Below are 19802 nucleotides of genomic sequence, written 5' to 3'. Positions count from 1 at the left end.
TGAACCTTACTGCCCAATGTGTGAGTGTGGCCGTCTCAGTTGTTGCCGGGGTGGTCACCCTCCCTGCACTTGGAGGTGGATAGGTTCTGTGTCTTTCTCTGCAGGATAGTGTCCTGCCACTATGTTGTGCTGACCCTAGCGTGCCCCTGGTGGGGGTTTGCTGGTCGCTGATTCAGTGTGGCATGGAGGCTTTTTTCTTCTTTGGTTCTTTTTTCCATTCTGTATCTTGGTCAGAAAAGCTCACCTCTCAGGCGGTTTGCCCTCCTGTGTGGATTGCTTCGGGACCAGTGTTGTTGAGGGGCGGCCTACCCACTTGTGCGAAATGTGCCAAACTGAGTGGGTGCTGCCGCTGGGGGGCTCTGCCCTGCTGTGCGGGTGTGCCTATCAGAGCAGGCGCTGCCGCGGGGGGGGGGGGTCCCTAACCACCTGTGTGGGGTATGCCTACCAGAGCGAGCTCCAGGTTGTTGGGGTGTGCTTGTGCCCTCCCGCGAGTTTGCTGTGGGGGACAGTATGTGTGGGCCCCAGTGGGATCAAGTGTCCGGGCGTGGGTTAGCGCCCACAAACTGCGCCTCTGCTGCGAGGGGGCGTGTGATCGGGCCCAGGTGTCCCTGCTGGGCTGGTATTGCCCACCAGCGCCTGTGACTTTAGTTGAAAAAGTCCGAGAGGCCCAGGGGCCTCAGATAGGGCTTCCAATGCCTGCCGGTCCCCGTCCCAGGGCCCCTGTTGGGAAGGGGGCAGGGCTGGTGTGGCCGGTTCAGGCTCCTCTGCTGCCTTGGAGCCGCTCCACCCCTCCCTTGGAGCTGCTCCACCCCTCCCCTGCTAGCTCCTGTGTCCTCCCAGAGTCTGAAGGGACCTTTTGCGGCCTGATTTGGGGGTTCTTTGTTCCCTCGGGGTGGGGAGGGGGAGGGAGGGAGTTCTAGCTTCTTTGTAGGGTTTGTAGGATAGCTGGTCTCCCGTTGGGGGAGGGGGTAATGGGGAACTTACTGGTCCTAGACTGTGTGTGTGTCCTGCGCTGCTGTTGGCCCTTTGGGGGTGGGTTGCTGGGGTGTGGTGAACGGTCGTTTGGTGGTGGCGGCCCCTGCTCTCCCCTTCTGCACCACTCGGTTCCCGTCGCCGCCGTCTGTTTCAATCGGTCCGCACTCCCCCTGGGGTCCATGGAGTCCCGCTGTCTGGACTCTGCGCTCCTGGCGTGACTTTTCGGCAGTTGGTTTCTTGTTCGCCGGGTCCCCTTTCCCAGCCTGGCCCTGTTCGGGCCAGGGTCAGCGGGTGGGAGGAGGGTACCCCAGAGATTTTCCGGCTTCGTGCAGGGTATAGGCTCTTCTTTTTTTGTTCTTTTTTTGTTTCCTTCGTTTCTCTGTTGCTTCTGTTTTTTTTTTTGTTTTTTGTTTTTTTTTGGCCAGTCCTGGGCCTTGGACTCAGGGCCTGAGCACTGTCCCTGGCTTCTTCCCGCTCAAGGCTAGCACTCCGCCACTTGAGCCACAGCGCCGCTTCTGGCCGTTTTCTGTATATGTGGTGCTGGGGAATCGAACCTAGGGCCTCGTGTATCCGAGGCAGGCACTCTTGCCACTAGGCTATATCCCCAGCCCCTCTCTGTTGCTCTGGCTGCTGGTTTTGCTGGGTTCTTGATGGAGTATTGGGTGCTGGAGCTCCCAGCTCGCTATTCAGTTGGAGCGAGTTGGGGTGCCTCCCTACTGTGGCGGCGCCATCTTCCTCCTCACAAATGATGTATTTTCAAGTAGAACTTTTTGTCCTTGCTATACTGCAAGACCAAACCCCCAGACCTCTGAATTGGGCCCTTTACACCTCTCATATAAACTTTCTCATGGGATTATAGTCTACACTTGACTAAACAGCAACAAACAAAATATGAGTAGAATCACGTATTTCCAGAAATCTTTACCAGATATTGGAATATAATAGCTGTTGAGTATCTGAGAAGCAGCTATTTTGTGAAAATACAAACCTCCAGATTTTAAAGATTGCCTGGAAGTGGATTTCTGAGTCAGCTCCCAAATCTTCAGTAAGACTGCATTTGTATTCTACAGATAGAGATCTACTGGTATCACTCTGAGGTGACACTCGAGAGCATTTTTACCAGGCATAGGGGTGCACATCTGTAATTCAAGCACTCAGGAAGCTAAGACAGGAGGATCACAAGCTTGAGGCCAGCTTGGACTACAGAGACCCTATCTTAAAAAAAATCTCCCTAAGGGAGAAATAAGATGTGTAATGGCTAGGGACTGGTGGCCCACACCTGTAATCCTAGCTCCTCAGGAGCTTGAGATCTGAGGACTTTGGTTCATAGCCAGCCTGGGCAGACAAATTTGAGAGGGTCTTACCTCTGATTAAGCAGCACAAAGCTGTAAGTGGAGATGTAGGTTGAGTGGTAGAGGGCCAGCCTTACGTGGAAAAAGCCAGATGAGTATATGAGGCCCTGATTTCAGGGCCTGAGTTTATACATGATCAAGTTCAAAGCAAATGTTACTGGAGATAATAAATGTTAAGTGCCATTGCCACAGTCACTGTAAGCTCCTATATTATTTCAAGTAGGAGGAACCACTCAGAATATGAAGGATATTACAGCAGTTATTGAGACTTGGCAGTGTGCCTACAGCAGTTCCTGAATCTGGGTGAGGAGGCAAAAAGATGGAGTTGTGAGACCTGGGAATGCCTGGAGCAGCTGGGAAGGCACAAGCAGATTAGGTCAGAGGTAAGGGCCTACAACATCAGCCTGCAGGAAAGGTACCATTCCAGGAGCTGAAAGTGGTTAAGTGTTGAAGGTCAAGAAAGGAATGAAAATAAGGAGCAGAATATTAACCAAGAGACAGGGACCTTGCTTATCTGTCATTATGTTCCCAGACTCTAATGCCCCCCACCTACGTCTGATATGTGGAGGGTTCAGTGAATGTGCTAACAGAATGAGGAAATAGCAACTCACAACAGTAGCCAGCACATAGTGCTTTGGCACATAGGTTCAAATACAGCCTCATCCCTTATTACCTGTGGGACACTAAACAAACTTCTTAACTCAGAATTTTAATTTTATTTTATGATATTGTGTCCTTTAATATAGACTGTGGTTTCTGCTTTTTTACATGATACATTTTCATCCTAAAATACCACAAAGTTGCCCTCAAGACCCCTTCCCCCCACAAGGAAACAATATCAGCCAGTGCTCACATCCCTTTTATACAATGGTGCAGTATTTTCATATAACCTGTGCACATCTTCCCATACACTAAATCATCCCCAGATAGTTTACAACTCAATACAATGCACACAACATTTTATGTATGTGAGTTCAGCATAATACTCTGCACATGGAAAATTCCAATTTTGCTTTTTTGAACTTTTTAGAATTAGTTTTAAACTATTTGTGGTGCTGGGCACCACAAACACAGGTGTCTTGCACCTGTAATTCTAGCTAGTCAGGTTGCTGAGATCTGAGAATATTGGTTCAAAGCCAGCCTGGGCAAGAAAGTCTGTGAGCTGCTTATCTCCAATTAACCATGAGCAAACTGTAAGTGGAGCTGTGGCTCAAAGTGGTAGAGCATTAGCCTGGAGCACAAAAGCTCAGAGACAGCATCCAGCCCCCTGAGTTCAAGCCCCACAAACAAAAAATTTAAAAAAAAAATTGTGGTGCATGTTCGGTTGAGTCCACAGATGTGTAACCCACTGAGAGAAAACAAACTCTTTACTTACTCCTATCCTCTTACTTTCAATTTGTCCCTTTTGAATTTTTGTGATGCTATTGGGATCAAACTCAGGGCGTTGTGCATACCAGATGTATCTTTATCCTTGAGCATCTTGAATCTAAAGAGTGACTTCTGTGGACATTGTAGAAGTGGATCTATGTTTACACTTAATGCTATTACTGATGCAGTTGGATTTATATCTATTTTATTCTCTTCTATTTCTTCTTACATTAGTTGTATGAGTTTCAGTGTGACATTTCTATATGTGCATACAATGCCTCCCACCTGGATGCATCCCCTCTATCCTTCTCTTCCTTAGCCTCCCTCATTTATCCTCATTCACTCTCCATTTACCTACCTTGGTATCAATTGCAACAAGGTATTTCACCAGTGGCTGCATGCTTTCTGAATATATATTAATCTTTTTTTTAGCCAGTTCTGGAGCTTGAACTCAGGGTCTGAGCACTGTCCCTGGCTTCTTTTTGCTCAAGACTAGCACTCTACCACTTGAGCCATAGTGCTGCGTCTGGCATTTTGTGGTGCTAACAAATCAAACCCAGGGCTTCATGCACCCTAGGCAAGCACTCTACCACTAAACCACATTCCCAGCCCCTGGATTAACCTTTTAAAGTTTTAACTAATTTGAGTCAGGTAAGTGGTGTTGTCCTATTATCTGAGTCATGTGTGCTGTCTCCCAATGTGGAGGGAACCAATTTTAATGCATAAAAATGAACTAATATGAGAATCTTATCTTACTTTGATGTCATAAACTGAAGTGATACAATGTGTTTAGAGAGCCTACTGTAGTATTTTGGTTTTGTTTGTTTTGTGGCCCTGAGGCTTTAACACTTGCAAAAGTGGCACTCTAACTCTTGAGCCACACCTCCAGACTTGCTTTTGGTTATTTTGGAGATGGAGGCTAGTAGATTTTCTTGCCTCCCATTCATCTGCTGAAAAACTGGCTGATTCCCTAGGTTCTGGAACATGGCTGCTGTGCAGTGCTGCGGGGGACACGGATGTACAGGTATTTCTATCCATCAATCAGTTTATCCCAGAATGACAAGTGAGATTAGACAAGTGGCCAAGGACTCAAACACATACCTATTATTCCAAGCTTAGCTGCAAACATCAGGGACACTCCAATGGGAAAACCAAACACATAGTAGCCAATGGCATTTAAGATGGCGCCTATCTTCTGTTTTCCGGTACCTCTCAGAACACCACCGCAGGTGCCCTGAGGAGAGAAAAGCCAGCACTAGCACTGCAGTTGCAGCTCTCACGGCCTCAAGACAGTAGCTTACAGCTTGCTCAGCCTGGAGGATTGTGAAATGTTGGCAAAGAGTCTTTCTTTCTTTCCCATCCTCCCTCTCTTTCTTTTTCTTAGTCCTAGGGCTTGAACTCAGGGCCTGGGTACTATCTCTGAACTTTTTCATTCAAGACTCGTGCTCTATCACTTAAGCCATGGCTCCACTTCCTGCACTTTGGTGCTTAATTGGTGAAAAGAGTTTCACAGACTTTCCTGTCCTAATTGGCTTTGAACCTCAGTCCTCAGATCTCAGCCTTCTTAGTAAGCTAGGATTACAGGCATGAGCCACCAGTGCTAGGCATCGAAATGGTCTTTGGGACTGTAAATCCAGAAGACCAGCCTAGAAAAGGGCCTTGTGGTAGCCAGAGTGGACTCACAGGCATGGTTACATTCCTAGGAAGTTCCAGCAGAAATTGCCTCACTCCTTGGCCTAGATAAAACTTGAGTCTCCTCCACCTGAAGAGTCTACAGTCAAGTGCTTCATCTTTCCCTTAAATAGCTCAGGCTGCAAGGGGCAAGAGCTCATGCTTTTAAAAATAAAATCTCATTCAATTTAATTAAATTCAACTAAAATTAAATTCAATTAATTAATTCAATTTAGTTAAAAGCTAGAGACATAAACACATTTGCTGTATAGATCAGGATGAGATTACTGTGAACTCACTGCAAGTGCGTCAAACAGATGGAAGGGAGCAAAAATTGGCATCACTCGGCACACAAGGGAAATGATGTCCCTGTCAAAGGAAAGGAAAGCAGTCAATGACTTCAAAATCAGAAACTTGACAATGCAGTCCAAACAGTACATTCCTTTTTGACAAATTAAGTATGGAATAAACCCACATGCATTCATAAAAACAGACATAGTCCAGTCTGGCACTATAAGGATAATTTTCTTTTTGAGGAGATAAGGTCTCACTATATAGTGTACTCTGGCCTTGAACACTCAATCCTCCTGCCTCAGCCTCCTGAGTGCTGGGATGGCAGGTATGTAGCAACACACCTGACTTAAAGGGCAATTCTCTCTTGCTTTTTAAAATCATGGTACTGAAGTTTGTACTTAGGGCTTCGTGCCTTCCAGGCAAGTGCTTTATCACTTGAACGAAGACTCCAGAACTTTTTTGTCTTTGCTATTTTTCACGTAGGGAAAGAGAGAGTTCAGCTTCAAATGAGGAAGATGTCCTCCAAGTCAACACTGCATTGGGAAGTAGCAAGGTCTTCATCGCTGAGGTGATGGAAGTTGTACAACGGCAGGGATTGGGTGTGGATGTTATCCGAATGCCCTATACTTGAGAGGCCTCGCCTGGAAGGAGAGTTTCCATGTGGCTTTCTGTGTGTCTCTGAGCAAAGCTCTGTTAGACCCGATGAAGAGAGGCGGGAGTACAGAGGCTTTCTTTACTCCAACTCCTTCCAGTTCAGCACTGTGCTGCTCACTCCCTGCTGCCCTACAGGCTTTCCTGTGAAACAAAAGGCCACCCTCCAGTCTGGAAAATACAATGGAGACAAAGCATGACAGACAGCCTTCTCCAGGACTACCTACTTGTCACTGGTGAATATGTAGGCGACCACATCCTTCAAGGCTGCGAGTAGAACCCCCACTGCAAGTGCACAGACACCTGGGAAAAACAGGAATAAGAGGGAATGACGGGCTCTCCACAGGCCCATAGATCCTGTGAGAGATTTGCATCAGCGATTTAAGAAATGCAATGAATCCAGTGCGGCAGCTCATGCCTGTAATTCTAGCTACTCAGGAGGCTGAGACCTGAGGAGCAACAGTTCAAAGCCAACCCCGGGCAGTAAAGACTCTTATCTCCAATTAACCATCAAAAAGCCAGAAGTGGAGATATGGCTCAAGTAGTAAAGTGCCAGCCTTGAATAAAAAATAATAATAAAAACTAAGGGACAGCATCCCTGGGGCCCCTTCAAGCTTTGACCCTCACATCTCAGTCACGTGAGGTGTAGTTGGGGGCTACTTGGGAGGCAGATGGGGGGTGGTGCTAGAGCTCCCAAATTAAGCCTGAGCACCAGAATCTTAAAGAAATGTTATATTGGTTTTTTTTGTTTAGTTTTGTTTTGTTTTTTGTTTTTACCAGCTGTGGCAAGGGCAACTAAGATTTCCTGATTCAGACTCCTCTCTCTAGGAGGCGCTGGGGAAAGAACTTTAATCTCCAGTGCAACAGCATTGAGAGGTTGCTCTCTGGAAGGTGATTGAACCCGGAGGGCTCTGCCTGCATGAATGGGTCAGTGTGCTCTCAAAAACAGCTTATCAGGGGCTGGGAATATGGCCTAGTGGCAAGAGTGCTTGCCTCCTACACATGAAGCTCTCGGTTCGATTCCCCAGCACCACATATATAGAAAATGGCCAGAAGGGGCGCTGTGGCTCAGGTGGCAGAGTGCTAGCCTTGAGCGGGAAGAAGCCAGGGATGGTGCTCAGGCCCTGAGTCCAAGGCCCAGGACTGGCCAAAAAAAAAAACACAACAGTTTATCAGAGGGAAGAAGTGTGCTTACTGCTCAGCCTTTCAGGAAGGGGCACATTAAACCACCATCTTGGAAGCAAAGGGCAGCCCTCACCAACCAGCCAGACCTGCTGTTGCCTAGATCATAGGCCAGGCAGGGGAAAGGCTTCACTTACCGGTGCACAAGACAACAGTAGTGCAGGCACACCGGGCCTGTTCAGCGTTCCCTGCCCCCAAAGCGTTACCCACTCGAACGCTGGCAGCCACTCCAAAGCCATGGGGTACCTGTAAATTACAATCGGAATTCACAAGAAAGTGCCAGTGCTAGAACACTTGGGTACAACTACATGGAAACTCCAGACAGAATCAACGAGCTGGGCTCTATCATGGATGCTAGTACATCCTGCCAGTGAGACAGGAAACAGATTGCTTCTCCTTCAACCCATTTCTTTCCTGGTGAGAGGGTAGCACTGCTCAGCTGCCTGCTGCTGCATGTGAACCAGAATAGGGTCTCTTGGCAAAGCCGGTCTGCTGAAACACATCTCCTTCTTTCGTGGCTACACATACACTATTACCACTTCATCACATTTCGCAGGTAAGATTTAACTGAATCCATGAAGTATTCATTAAAACTGAAGGAATTACATAAAACAGCTTTTAGGACACAGCCTGGCACACTGTAGGGACTCAAGAAAGTCCATGCCCCTTCTGATTGGTGGACGGGTGAAATGTCTCATTTATCTGATGACCCACACAGCTGAAATGGGCTCTTTCAAGTGACAATTTTTTTTTATTTTTTTTTTAGTTTTGGTGTTAGTGGTCATGTGTAAAAAACTTAGTCATTGTTTAAGGAAATCTAAAGCTATGCTTCTTTGTTTCTTCCTGCGTGCATGCGTGTGCACGCATGCTACTCCTTAAGCTTGAACACAGAGCCTGGGTGCTGCCCTTGAGCTTTTAGACTCCAGGCTACTGCTCTACCACTTGTGAACTACAGCTTCACTTGTGACTTATTTTCTTATTTATTGTCAATCACTTGTGACTTTTTGGTGGTTAATTGGAGTCTCACAGACTTTGCTGACTGCCTTTGAACAGAGATCCTCAACTCTCAGCCTCCTGAGTAGCTAGAATTACAGATGTGAGCCATTGGTGCCTGGCATGTTTGCTTCTTAAATAGACTATCATTCAACCTTTAGAGATTCATGTTCCTCAATTATTATTTTCCAACAAGGTACTGCTCTTTGCTTGGGTGATGTGGGTTAGATAGACACAGCTTTTAGCTGGGCTTGCTGTCTGCTTTTAATATAATTGATACATTAACCAAAACTTCTCTGCTAAAAGCAGCCTTTTCCCCAAAGCCTAATTTGTTATTGTCTTGGAAATGCCTGAGTTGATAAACCTATATACTAAACTGTTAAGATTAAGAACTTGAGACTCAGTGCAGTACGTCTATAATCACATCTACAATGACAGCTACTTAGAAGGCAAAGAGTGGGAGAATAGTGGGTTGAGGCCAAACAGGACAAAAAATGTTAGTGAGACCCTGACTACAAGCCCCCGTATCACACCTCTCTCAAAAAAAAAAAAAAGAGCTTGGAAAATAGACAATTATGAGGACACACACACACACACACACACACACACACACACACACACACACACAAGAGCCTAGCAAGATATCAAGGCTTTGAGTTCAAGCCCTAGGACTGGTACACACACACACACACACACACACACACACACACACATAAAATCGTTTGTACTTTTTATGTGTATGTGCTGGTACTGGGGCTTGAACTTGGGGCATGGATGCTGTCCTGGAGCGATTTTGCTCAGGGCTAGAACTCTACCACTTGAGCCACAGCTCCATTTCCAGCTTTCTGGTGGTTAATTGGATTTACAAGTCTCACAGACTTTCCTGCCTGGGCTGGCTTCAAACCACAGTACTCAGATCTCAGACTCCTGAGTAGCTAGGATTACAGTTGTGAGACACCTGCACCTGGCTACATTGGATATATATATATTTTTTTCTTTTTAATGATTGACCAGCGAATATTCTCAACTCCTATCCCTCCCCCCCAAAACAAACACTGAAAACAGGAGCAGATGTACTTGGGGAGCAGAAAAGCAGGCGTATCATCACACTGGGATGGAACCTGGGAAGCCACACCCCAGAATATACCAGAAGGCTGGATCTCAACTCCCTTGTTCCAACAGAGCCCTAGCAACCTGAAGTTCCAGGTTCTGTCCACACAGAAGGCACACTATCTAAGGAGAGGGCCTTGGGCCTTCCTGGACCTCTGCCATCCTCATCATCCTCAGAAGGACTGTGGCCCAGAAGCAAGCCCTTCTTTTGTCTTTGAAGATTGTGGGTATAGAAGCAATGTGGAGTGAGAGTGAGAAGGCCAATCCATCCCTCTTAATCCTTACCCACAAACCTGAAAATGAAGATGTGGCTTGACAGGTACAGGAGAAAGATTGTGTGTGTTGGCGGGGGGGGGGGGGGGGGAATCTCCGAATAACAGGACAGGAATGCTATGTTGACCAGTTATTTATTTTCATTCATTCATTCATTTATATTCAAGGTCTCCCTATATAACTGGGGCTGGCCTCAAATCCCAGATTCTCTGGTCTCCACCTCTAAGTGTTGGGATTATCACCATTATGCCTAGATCATTTCAATAATTTCTAAATATAAATGGACTATAAAGATCCTATGGCTTGAATGAGTGATTCCCCCAAAGATAAAAGGCCATTGACCACAGAGAACACAAAAGAATTGTTGTAAAGAACAGATTGTTTAAAGATTCAGTTTAATGATGGAGATTAGGAGGTGGCTAATCTGGAGCAGGATTTTGTGAGGTGGAGAGAACTAATAAAGGGAGTGGCACAGTATAAAAAAAAAGATTCAATTTAATCTCCTTAGAGATATATAAAGATAGGGGAGCATGAAACTGCTGAGTCCTATGAGGATAGGACAGTAAGAATGAGTTTGTGGAAAGAAAATGAAACTCAAGACACAGAAAGAGCAGCAGTCTATAGAAGATAAGCAAAAAGACAAAGGAGATTTCTTTTGAGTATGTAAAAGGTCAAAAGCAAGATGATTAATCCAAGAAGTCAATCCCTATTCTACTAGAAAAATTTTAAATAGAAAAAATGTACAGAAAAGAAAAAAATAAGACTTTTCCAGAGCTGAGAAATGACAGTTTTCACATTGAAAAGGTATCATAGATGTGAAACAGAAATTCTTTCTATCCATCTATCTATCTCCATCCATCCATACCGTAAATATATATCTGTGACGTTTCAGGACAAATGCTAAAACTTTCAAAGAGAAAAATCATGTTGTCCATACAGGAACTAGAGCCAGAATAGAACTAATAGAACTTATTATTATTGCCATGAAGTGTCATCTTGGAGAAAGACTGACTTGGAGTTTCTTCCCATAGTGTCGATTAAGGGTACCTTGTCAATTCGAAGTGCCAATTCATGAGGATATGCCACTGGAAATCAGACCCAAGAAAACAGTCCCTGTTATTCCTCAACAGAGATTCAGTAACCCTGCATGTCAGAACACGAAGCAATGCCTTCAAAATTCAGAGGGAAATTGTTTTGAATCTAGAATCCTATGCTCAAATTATTAAACACATATCAAGGGAAAGAAAGAGTTTCCAATATGCATAGCTCCTGATTTATCTTCCAAATAACCTTAGGAACATTCTACAACTAGATACTAAAAAAAATTTAAACAGTCTAAGAAGATGAAAGACATAATTATAATAAAGAACCTAATTAGACATTACAGCCTTCACTAAATAAAAATAACAATAAAGCTGGGGGAGGAAGCATGGTACAAAAACAAAGGCCACGAACTGGAGCTGGGGCCTGGGTTCAAATCCCATCTATTTACTTCCTTGAACTTGGACAAATGATATTCTCTGGGGTCTGGCTTCCTCATATCTGTGGGAAGTAACTATAAACTCCCCATATGGCATTTTAATAAGGAGTCCACGAGTTGCTATTTGTAAATTGTTTAGTGTCTGGCTCATAGCACAGGGTTGGATGTTAAGAAGCCTGTAGAATTTGGGAGGCAAGTAAGAGGAGGGGTGGAAAGAAATGTAGAGACGCAATGTTCCTCGTAATTTATGGGGGTCAAGCTACAAGGAATATAAAATAGAATGAGGAAGAAAAAGAGGTCAATGTTTATTATTTCAAGTCATAAAAGTAACCACTAAGAGAACAAGAACTAGAATAATCAAAGCATGGGGTGGAGGGAGATGCTAGGGAAAGGGAGCTGAGTTCCTTGTCACGTCTGAGTCAACAGGTACTGGTGAAGGCTGATAACAAATGTAGATGGAGGGCTAGGACCTGGCTCAAGCAGTAAAGCTTCCCAAAAACGAGGCCCTCTTATCACTAGGATCATCAAAACTCACAAAAGTAACAACAGCAACCAAATACAAAAAAGAAACAAACAAACAAAAAAAACTAAGTACAAACCCATTAAGTACAAAGCTGGATGACAATCATCAGAACCAAAACCAAATGGTTAAGAAATGGGATGAGTATGAGGAACGAGGTAACAAACAGTACAAGTAATGTATCCAATGCCTAACGTATGAAACTGTAACCTCTCTGTACATCAGTTTGACAATAAAAATTTGGAAAAAAAAAAAAAAAAAAAGAAATGTGATGACTCTGGAGCCAGACTGAAGGAAGGGTTTTGTGGACTTGAATTCTACAAAAGTATTATTTGTTGGTTAGCATATATGAGCTAATTTTGTAATAAAAACACACAAAGGGATGTAGGGTGAGCAATTCAGCAGTGCTACTCACTAGATACTATGGTGAAATCGAACTACACAACTTGTGGGTAGGGACAAGAGAGAGCAAAGGAAGAGGTGATACTGTCCAAAAAGAAATATACTCATTACCTGACTTAATGTAACTGTAATCTCTTTGTACATCATCTTTATAATAACAGTTAAAAAAAAAAAAAAGGACACATAAAAACCGAAAACATAAAACGGAGCTCGAAATGTGGCTTGTGGCAGTGCTTGCCTTGAATGTGGGGCAGTCTCAGCTCCATCCTCAGAATCACATACATAAAAAGTTAAAACGATGAGAAAAGCTTGTCATAGATGAAACCAACAGAAAACAATCTTCCCATTACAAAGAACTCTTATAAACAGAGAAGAAAGAATCCCACTAAATCTAAATAGGCAAGGATATAAACATATGATCATTAAAACAACTAGTTAAATATAAATATAGCCAGCCCCAAGGATAAAAAAATGCTAATTTTACATGTATTGAGCTAACAAAAGTTTTTAAAATATATGTTTTTGACAAGATTTTCTTAGGATTATGTTCTCAAGAATAAAATGCTGTGTGTGTAATCAAGACAATACTAGATAGCCAGGCACTGGTAACTCACATCTACAATCCTAGTAACTCAGGAAGCTGAGAGAGACCTTAAGGATCTATGTTTAAAGCCATCCTGGGCAGAAAAGTCCACAGACTCTTATCTCCAATTAATCTGCAAAACACTGGACTGGAGGTGTGGCTTACCTGGCAGAGTGGTGACCATGAGCAAAAAAGCCAAGTGAAAGTGCAAGACTCCAAGTTCAAGCTCCAGTGTCAGCACACACACACACACACACACACACACACACACACACACACACACACACACACAACCATGCCATGGGTAAGTAGGGATAGTTTTCCTAATTTCCAGTCACAATGCCTTTATTTCTTTTTGTCATTAATTGTCTAGGCTAGAATCTTCAATACAATGCTCACTGAATTTTGAATGATAAGGTATCCTATGAGATATGACAGGAAGAGAAAACTAGAAAGGGAATCATAATAACACAAAGAGCCAAGCAATTGGCACAGTACCACATCCAGGAATATTTTGCCAAACATCCTGTTCCATCAGTGTCCTGGAATAATGATTGACCTATGATTGAGTCTACTTCTTGGTACAGTGGCCCATGGGCTCCAGCAACAACCCCCACACGGGCTTTCTCAACTCTACAGGTTAGCAGAAGGCCTCACTTATACCTCATTATAGCTGTAGTTTCATGTACATGCTTCCCCTTAAATCTCTACCTTGGCTGAGGATATACTATTAGGAAAACCACTCTCCATTCTCTGGTTCTTGAAGACACCTTCCCATATCAGCAATATCATTAAACACTTTCTTTAAAAGTGTCTAAGATGGCCAGGCACCCGTGGCTCATGCCTGTAATCCTAGCTACTCAGGAGGCTGAGACCTGAGGATTTTGATTCAAAGCTAGTGGGGGGCAGAAAACTGTAATACTCTTATCTCCAATAAGCTACTCAGAACAAGCCGGAAGTGGTGCTATGGCTCAAGTGGTATACTAGCCTTGAGCACAAAGAGGCTAGGGACAGTACCTAGGCTCTGATTTCAAGCCCCAGGATGGGCAAAAAATAAATAAATAAAGGGTCTAAGACCTAGAGATTCAAGGCACTTGACTACTTGGTGACATCCTTTCCCCATCTCACACATGCCACTAATTGCCAACCAGACCTGCAGGCAGTATATCTCTCAGCAGCCTCCAACTCCTTTCCCTTCCTGGGAAGTCGGCTGTGTCACTCTACAAGGTCTCCAGTGACCAATAGGAAGCCTAGGTACTCTCTCTGACCTTCCCTTAGCCTATCTCCCTGCAGCTCTTGACGGGGCCTACTTCCTACCGAAGCTCTCCTCTCCCGGCTTCTTCCTCCATTTTCTTACTTCCAAATTGGCTCATTATGTATCATTGGTCTGAGTGTCCTTCCATTTCTGACATCTATCTATTGTACCTGCTCTTAGATACACTTCCTGTTTATCCTATTATTTTTTTCTGTGTATGTGCCTGTACTGGGCTTGAACTCAAGGTCTGGACACTGTCCTTTAGCTTTTTTATTCATGACTCCCACTCTACCACTTGAGCTGCAGCTTTACTTCGTTGTTTTTGTTGTTGTTGTTGAGTTTTTTTGCTGGTTAAATGGAGATAAAGTTTCTGGGATTTGTCTGTGTGGGTTAGCTTTGAACCTTGACCCTCAAATCTGTCTCCTGAGTATCTAGGGTTATAGTCATGAGCCACTGGCATCCAACCCCATCAATTATTTTAAGTTAAAAATAAATACATGGGGGCTGGGAATATGGCCTAGTGGCAAGAGAGCCTGCCTCGTATACATGAAGCCCTGGGTTCAATTCCCCAGTACCACATATATGGAAAACGGCCAGAAGTGGCGCTGTGGCTCAAGTGGCAGAGTGCTAGCCTTGAGCAAAAGGAAGCCAGGGACAGTGCTCAGGCCCTGAGTCCAAGGCCCAGGACTGGCAAAATAAATAAATAAATACATACATACATACATGGAAAATAAAATGACCCACGATAGCCGGGTGCTGGTGGCCCTCACCTGTAATCCTAGCTACTCAGGAGACTGAGACCTGAGAATTGTAGTTTAAAGTCACCCAGGCAGGAATGTCTGTGAGACTCTTAGCTCTAATAAACTACTCAGAAAAAGCTGGAAGTGTGTTGTGGTTCAAGCAGTAGAGCACTAGCCTTGAGTACAGAGAGGCTCAGGGACCGAGCCCAGGCCCAGAGTTCAAGCCCCAGGACCAGTAAAAACAACAAACAAAAACAAACCCATTATCCTTCTACCAAGATGGCCTCTGCCAATCTTTACAGAAACAAGAAGCGAAGGAAATAAAGGGAGCATCTTATTTCTATACAGGTTGGGATATTCAGAAAATATCAATCACAGGCACACCCACACCGATGTTAGAACACTTGTAAGTCTTCTCATTCCTTTCTTGTCCCACAGTCTACAGCCTAGCCTTGACCTTGGCCTATCAGTTCTGCCTCCCTACACACCTAATTCATCCTCTTCCCTCCTCACCTCCAGCAGCCTGCTCATTTCTTACCTGGCAGCTTCCTTCCACCCTCCCCACTCACTCACCTATACCTACTTCCCCAGCTTGTACAAAGGAGCAAGCACTCACAGCCATAGACAGCTTTAGCCCTCTTTGTGCATTTTAATGAGGTTTATCTCACATACATGAGATCCACAGTGCTCTTATTCATCTGCTTTCTGTAGCTCTGTCTCATGAAGAGGACACAGAACAGGAAAGGAGATGATTCCATCCCACTCATCACCAAACCCTAGCACCAACTCCACAGTGGTTAAATGAACTGGGCTAAGTGATGTCTTACAACTCAATCTTCATCTGCAAAGTAGCTACTTTCCCCTAGTTTGTAGGTGAGGAAGCTGAAGTTCAGAAAGGTGAAGTCACACTCACAAATGGCATAGGGGGTAGTCTATGATTTTCTCTTTTCCCCTCTCTTTCTCTTTCTCTCCCCACCCCAGGGGTTCTTACCATGTAGGCCACAGAAGCCAGTTCATAAATGACAGCCTGGGCTCCAAGCTCTGTCACATTAATGAGTCCTGAAACATCAGCAGACACATAACACGTTGCAAAAAAAAAATGGATGGAAGGCAACATCGTCCTTATTAAACTAGAACACACAAGGTACATTTTTTGTTTGGCAGTGCTGTGCAGGGAAACCAGGGCCTTGTGTATGCTATGGAAGCTCTATCACTAAGCTACATCTCCAGCCCCTAGAACCTATTTCAAGAAAGGTCAAGAATGCCCCAGAAGTACCCACAGACACTTCCCTCCATCACTAGCATCTGCTGTCTCTATGGCTTGCTCTATTGCATTGCTAGTGAGAAGATGGCTATGCAGAATACCTGTAACCAAAATCATTCCAGCTCTTGAGGAAATGCAGAGCATAGCTAAAACAGAGATAAAACTACCTTTCTCTGTGTTTGTTAGTGCCCCAGCCTTGGCCAGATGCCTACCAAGATGTGAGAGTATGGAGACCTAGAGGGGGACTTTATCTTCTTGTTCCTTACCACTTCCAAACTCACTCTTTTTTTCTCTTTCTTTCTTGTCCTTCCTTCCCTCCCTCCCTCCTTCTTTCCTTGCTTTTTTTTTTTCTCTGTGGTCAGTCATGGGACTTGAGCTCAGGGCCTAGGTGCTCTCCCTGAGCTCTTCTGCTCAAGGCTAGGGCTCTACTACTTTGAGCCACACATAAAGAGTCCAATGGACTTTCTCACCCGGGCTAGCTTTGACCCACAATCCTCAGACCTCAGCCTCCTGAGTAGCTAGGATTCCAAGGGTGAGCCACCAATGCCCAGCTCACATCCAAACTCTTTACCAGTAGCTTCCCTTTCTGCATTTACAAAAACCAACAGAGGCAGTGGGGCTGAAGCCTTGCCCGACTTGAGAACATCTATGGCTAAGGGTCTATGCCTCTATGGCAGATCTCTTTGAGAGCCTGATGGGACAGCAGGCTGGAAAAGTAAAACTGGCCTCTGGGGAAGCTCTAGAAACACAATCAGCTGTGTGCAGAGGTGTCCAATTGATGCCAACAAACCTGCGAGGAAGGTCCCAATTTCGAAGGTCCACCACTCAATGCATAGCATGAACATGCTGGGGATGGCCAGGCGGGTGTAGGAGCTCCACTCCTGGAAGCACTCTTGAGTCCAGCCTGGAGAACAGGCAAGAAAATAGCACATACTCGCAATGCTCAGGGCTCCCCCATACCACATCCCACCCTTCCACCAGAGTGCCCGGTCTCCAGCCATGCATGAAGATGTCAACGGGATGAGCACCTCAGACGGCAGGTATCAACCTGGCAATGTACAGCCAACTGAACTATGTTGGTGCCTTGTCATTCACACAGGCCACTTCTGGGTAGAGATGGCAGCTCAATAAAAAACCATGCAAGACATGAACTGTGTGACAGATAGGGGCTGGGAGTGAGGCAGGTGTGGGAGACGTCAAGGCAACCAGCCCTGGGGAACCAGAGAAGTAAAATATTATAGGTGCATACTATGGTATGAAAAACAGAGATAGATGATAGATAGGCAGGTAGGTATACTGGATATAGGTTGTGGAGGGGGCACATGCACACATTTTGAAAGTATACTGAAGGTACCATCTTCATGTATATATATTTATATATACACACATATGTATCTTCATATATATATACATGTAAATGCGTATATGTATTATATGTCTGTGGCAATATGGGAAAGTTTCTTTTTGATACTGAGTCTTACCATGTTACCTAGGCTGGCCTTGAACTACTGGCCTCAAGCAATTCAACTGCTTCAGCCTCCTGATTAACAAGAACTACAGGCATGAGTCACCACATCCAGCTTTTAGACATTTTAAAATGTGCTCTGCTCACACACAACAACAAATAAGAGTCAATTAGACTATATGAAAATGAACAACTTCCATGCACCAAAGGGTGCATCAGCGGAGGGAAAGATCACCGAAGAATGGGAGAAAATATTTGTAAAGCCTATATACTGATAAGGATATTGTGACATCATTGTTTCTATAATTCATAAAAATCTATAATTCAGCAATAAAGAAGAGGAACTAACCTAATTTAAAAATGAGCAATTTGTGTGTGTGTGCTGGGCTTGGGTGCTGTCCCTATACTTCTTTTGCTCCAGGGTAGTGCTCTACCACTTGAGCCACAGCTCTACTTCCTGCTTTTTGTGGTTAATTGAAGATAAGAGTCTCATGGATTCCCCTGTCCCAGCTGGTTTCGAATTGCAATCCTCAGATCTTAGACTCCTGAGTAACTAGGATTACAGGCATGAGCCACTGGCACCTGGCTGGGCAAACAATTTAAGTAGATATTTCTCCCAATAACATATACAAAGGGACAAGTAGATGAAAAGATGGTAATGTCACTAATCATTAGGAAAATGTAAATTAAAACCACCTCAAACCCATTAGGATGCCGAGAACAAAAACAAAATAAAACAATGAAACAAATAAACCAAAACACAGAAAACAACAAAGACAATCAAAGAGGTAGACAAATAGTATGTCCTGTTGGCGGATTGGAATGTAAAAAGTGTCCCCCACCCTCATGGGAAAACAATAATTATTCAAGCTCCTCAAAAAATTAAAAATAGTATCCCCACATGATCCATCAGTTCACTTCATAAACACAAAAACATCCCAACATTGGCCAATTTACTTTCACATTTTCAGTTACTTCAGTGTTTTCAAAAAAAAAATCTTAGGTTTCCTCAGAGATTAAAAACATTTGGGAAGAAAGGTCAAAAACAAGAATGGCATCCTACTGAAGAAGAGGTAAGGAAAGTCAAGAAGCAGCGCAGTGCACCCACCTCCCCAGGTGCTGATGTGGATTTTTTTCCACCACATGTAGAGGAAGAGCAGAGCAGATAGGACGAACTGGGACGTGGTGTTGGCCCAGGCAGACCCTCTGGAGGAGAAAAGGCCATCATTACCAAACCGATCCTTCAACTAGAATCCATAAAGTGATCCACGCAAGGCTTTGCTCAGTGGTAAGAATCCGTTCTTCATTAGCCTGGAGCTCCTGGGCTGTCTTCTTTTAATGTTTTAAAATCTGAATCTAGCTGGGCACTGGGAATCTTAGCTACTCAGGAGACTGAGATCTGAGGATCATGGTTTGAAGCCAGCTTGGGGCAGGAAAGTCTGTGAAACTCTTTTGTCTCCAATTAACTACCAAAACACCAGAAGTGGAGCTGTAGCTCAAGGGATAGAGCACTGGCCTTGAGCAAAAAAGCTCAGGGGCAGTACCAAGTCCCTGAGTTCAAAGCCCCTTGACTGGCACCAAAAACCAAACAAACAAAATCTGAATCTATTCATAAGAGACCTTTTCCTTTTCACTGAGATTGAGTTGTGTGGAAAAATTCAATGTTACGGTTCATCAGTGGGAAAGCCAAAAGGACACGAAGATTTATGCAAGGCAAGTACTGTACTGCTAGGCCATATTCCCAGCCCCACATGAAGATTTATAATAATTTCTTAGACATTAATTAGTCTGAATGGATTAACCAGTTCCTGTGTTTAAAATACCACTTCTCATCATAGCAGTTTTATTCCTCAGGATTATAATACATTTGTTTTTTCCTAGAAAAAAACTTTGGAGCCTCTTTAGTGCATGCCATTTTATCACCACCAACCTAAAGCCTGCGGTTACAGTGAGCCAGGAACTGTCTTCTCATCTATTCTCTCTCTCTCTTTTTTTTTTTTTTTTTGGCCATTCCTGGGGCTTGGACTCAGGGCCTGAGCACTGTCCCTGGCTTCTTTTTGCTCAAGGCTAGCACTCTGCCACTTGAGCCACAGCGCCACTTCTGGCCATTTTCTTATATGTGGTGCTGGGGAATTGAACCCAGGGCCTCATGTATACGAGGCAAGCACTCTTGCCACTAGGCCATATCCCCAGCCCTTTCATCTATTCTCTTACTTCACTCCCC

The 19802-nt window shown here is 44.3% G+C and overlaps 1 protein-coding gene across 1 annotated transcript in view; it reads right to left on the bottom strand.

Moving 5' to 3' along the window:
• LOC125366153 (multidrug and toxin extrusion protein 2-like) overlaps nt 1-19802 on the bottom strand; it is a 40756-nt gene that overhangs the window by 9549 nt on the left and 11405 nt on the right. The window contains exons 8-14 of the mRNA XM_048366631.1: nt 18687-18784; nt 16904-17017; nt 15841-15908; nt 7631-7739; nt 6539-6614; nt 5666-5735; nt 4797-4929 (exon numbers count right to left, since the gene is read on the bottom strand). Of these exons, the coding sequence (XP_048222588.1) occupies nt 4797-4929; nt 5666-5735; nt 6539-6614; nt 7631-7739; nt 15841-15908; nt 16904-17017; nt 18687-18784 (668 nt within the window). The remainder of the gene's footprint in view (nt 1-4796; nt 4930-5665; nt 5736-6538; nt 6615-7630; nt 7740-15840; nt 15909-16903; nt 17018-18686; nt 18785-19802) is intronic.

Source organism: Perognathus longimembris, chromosome 17 (genome assembly GCF_023159225.1).
Source record: "Perognathus longimembris pacificus isolate PPM17 chromosome 17, ASM2315922v1, whole genome shotgun sequence".
Taxonomy (NCBI): domain Eukaryota; kingdom Metazoa; phylum Chordata; class Mammalia; order Rodentia; family Heteromyidae; genus Perognathus; species Perognathus longimembris.
This window is presented reverse-complemented; position numbering and strand designations above follow the sequence as displayed.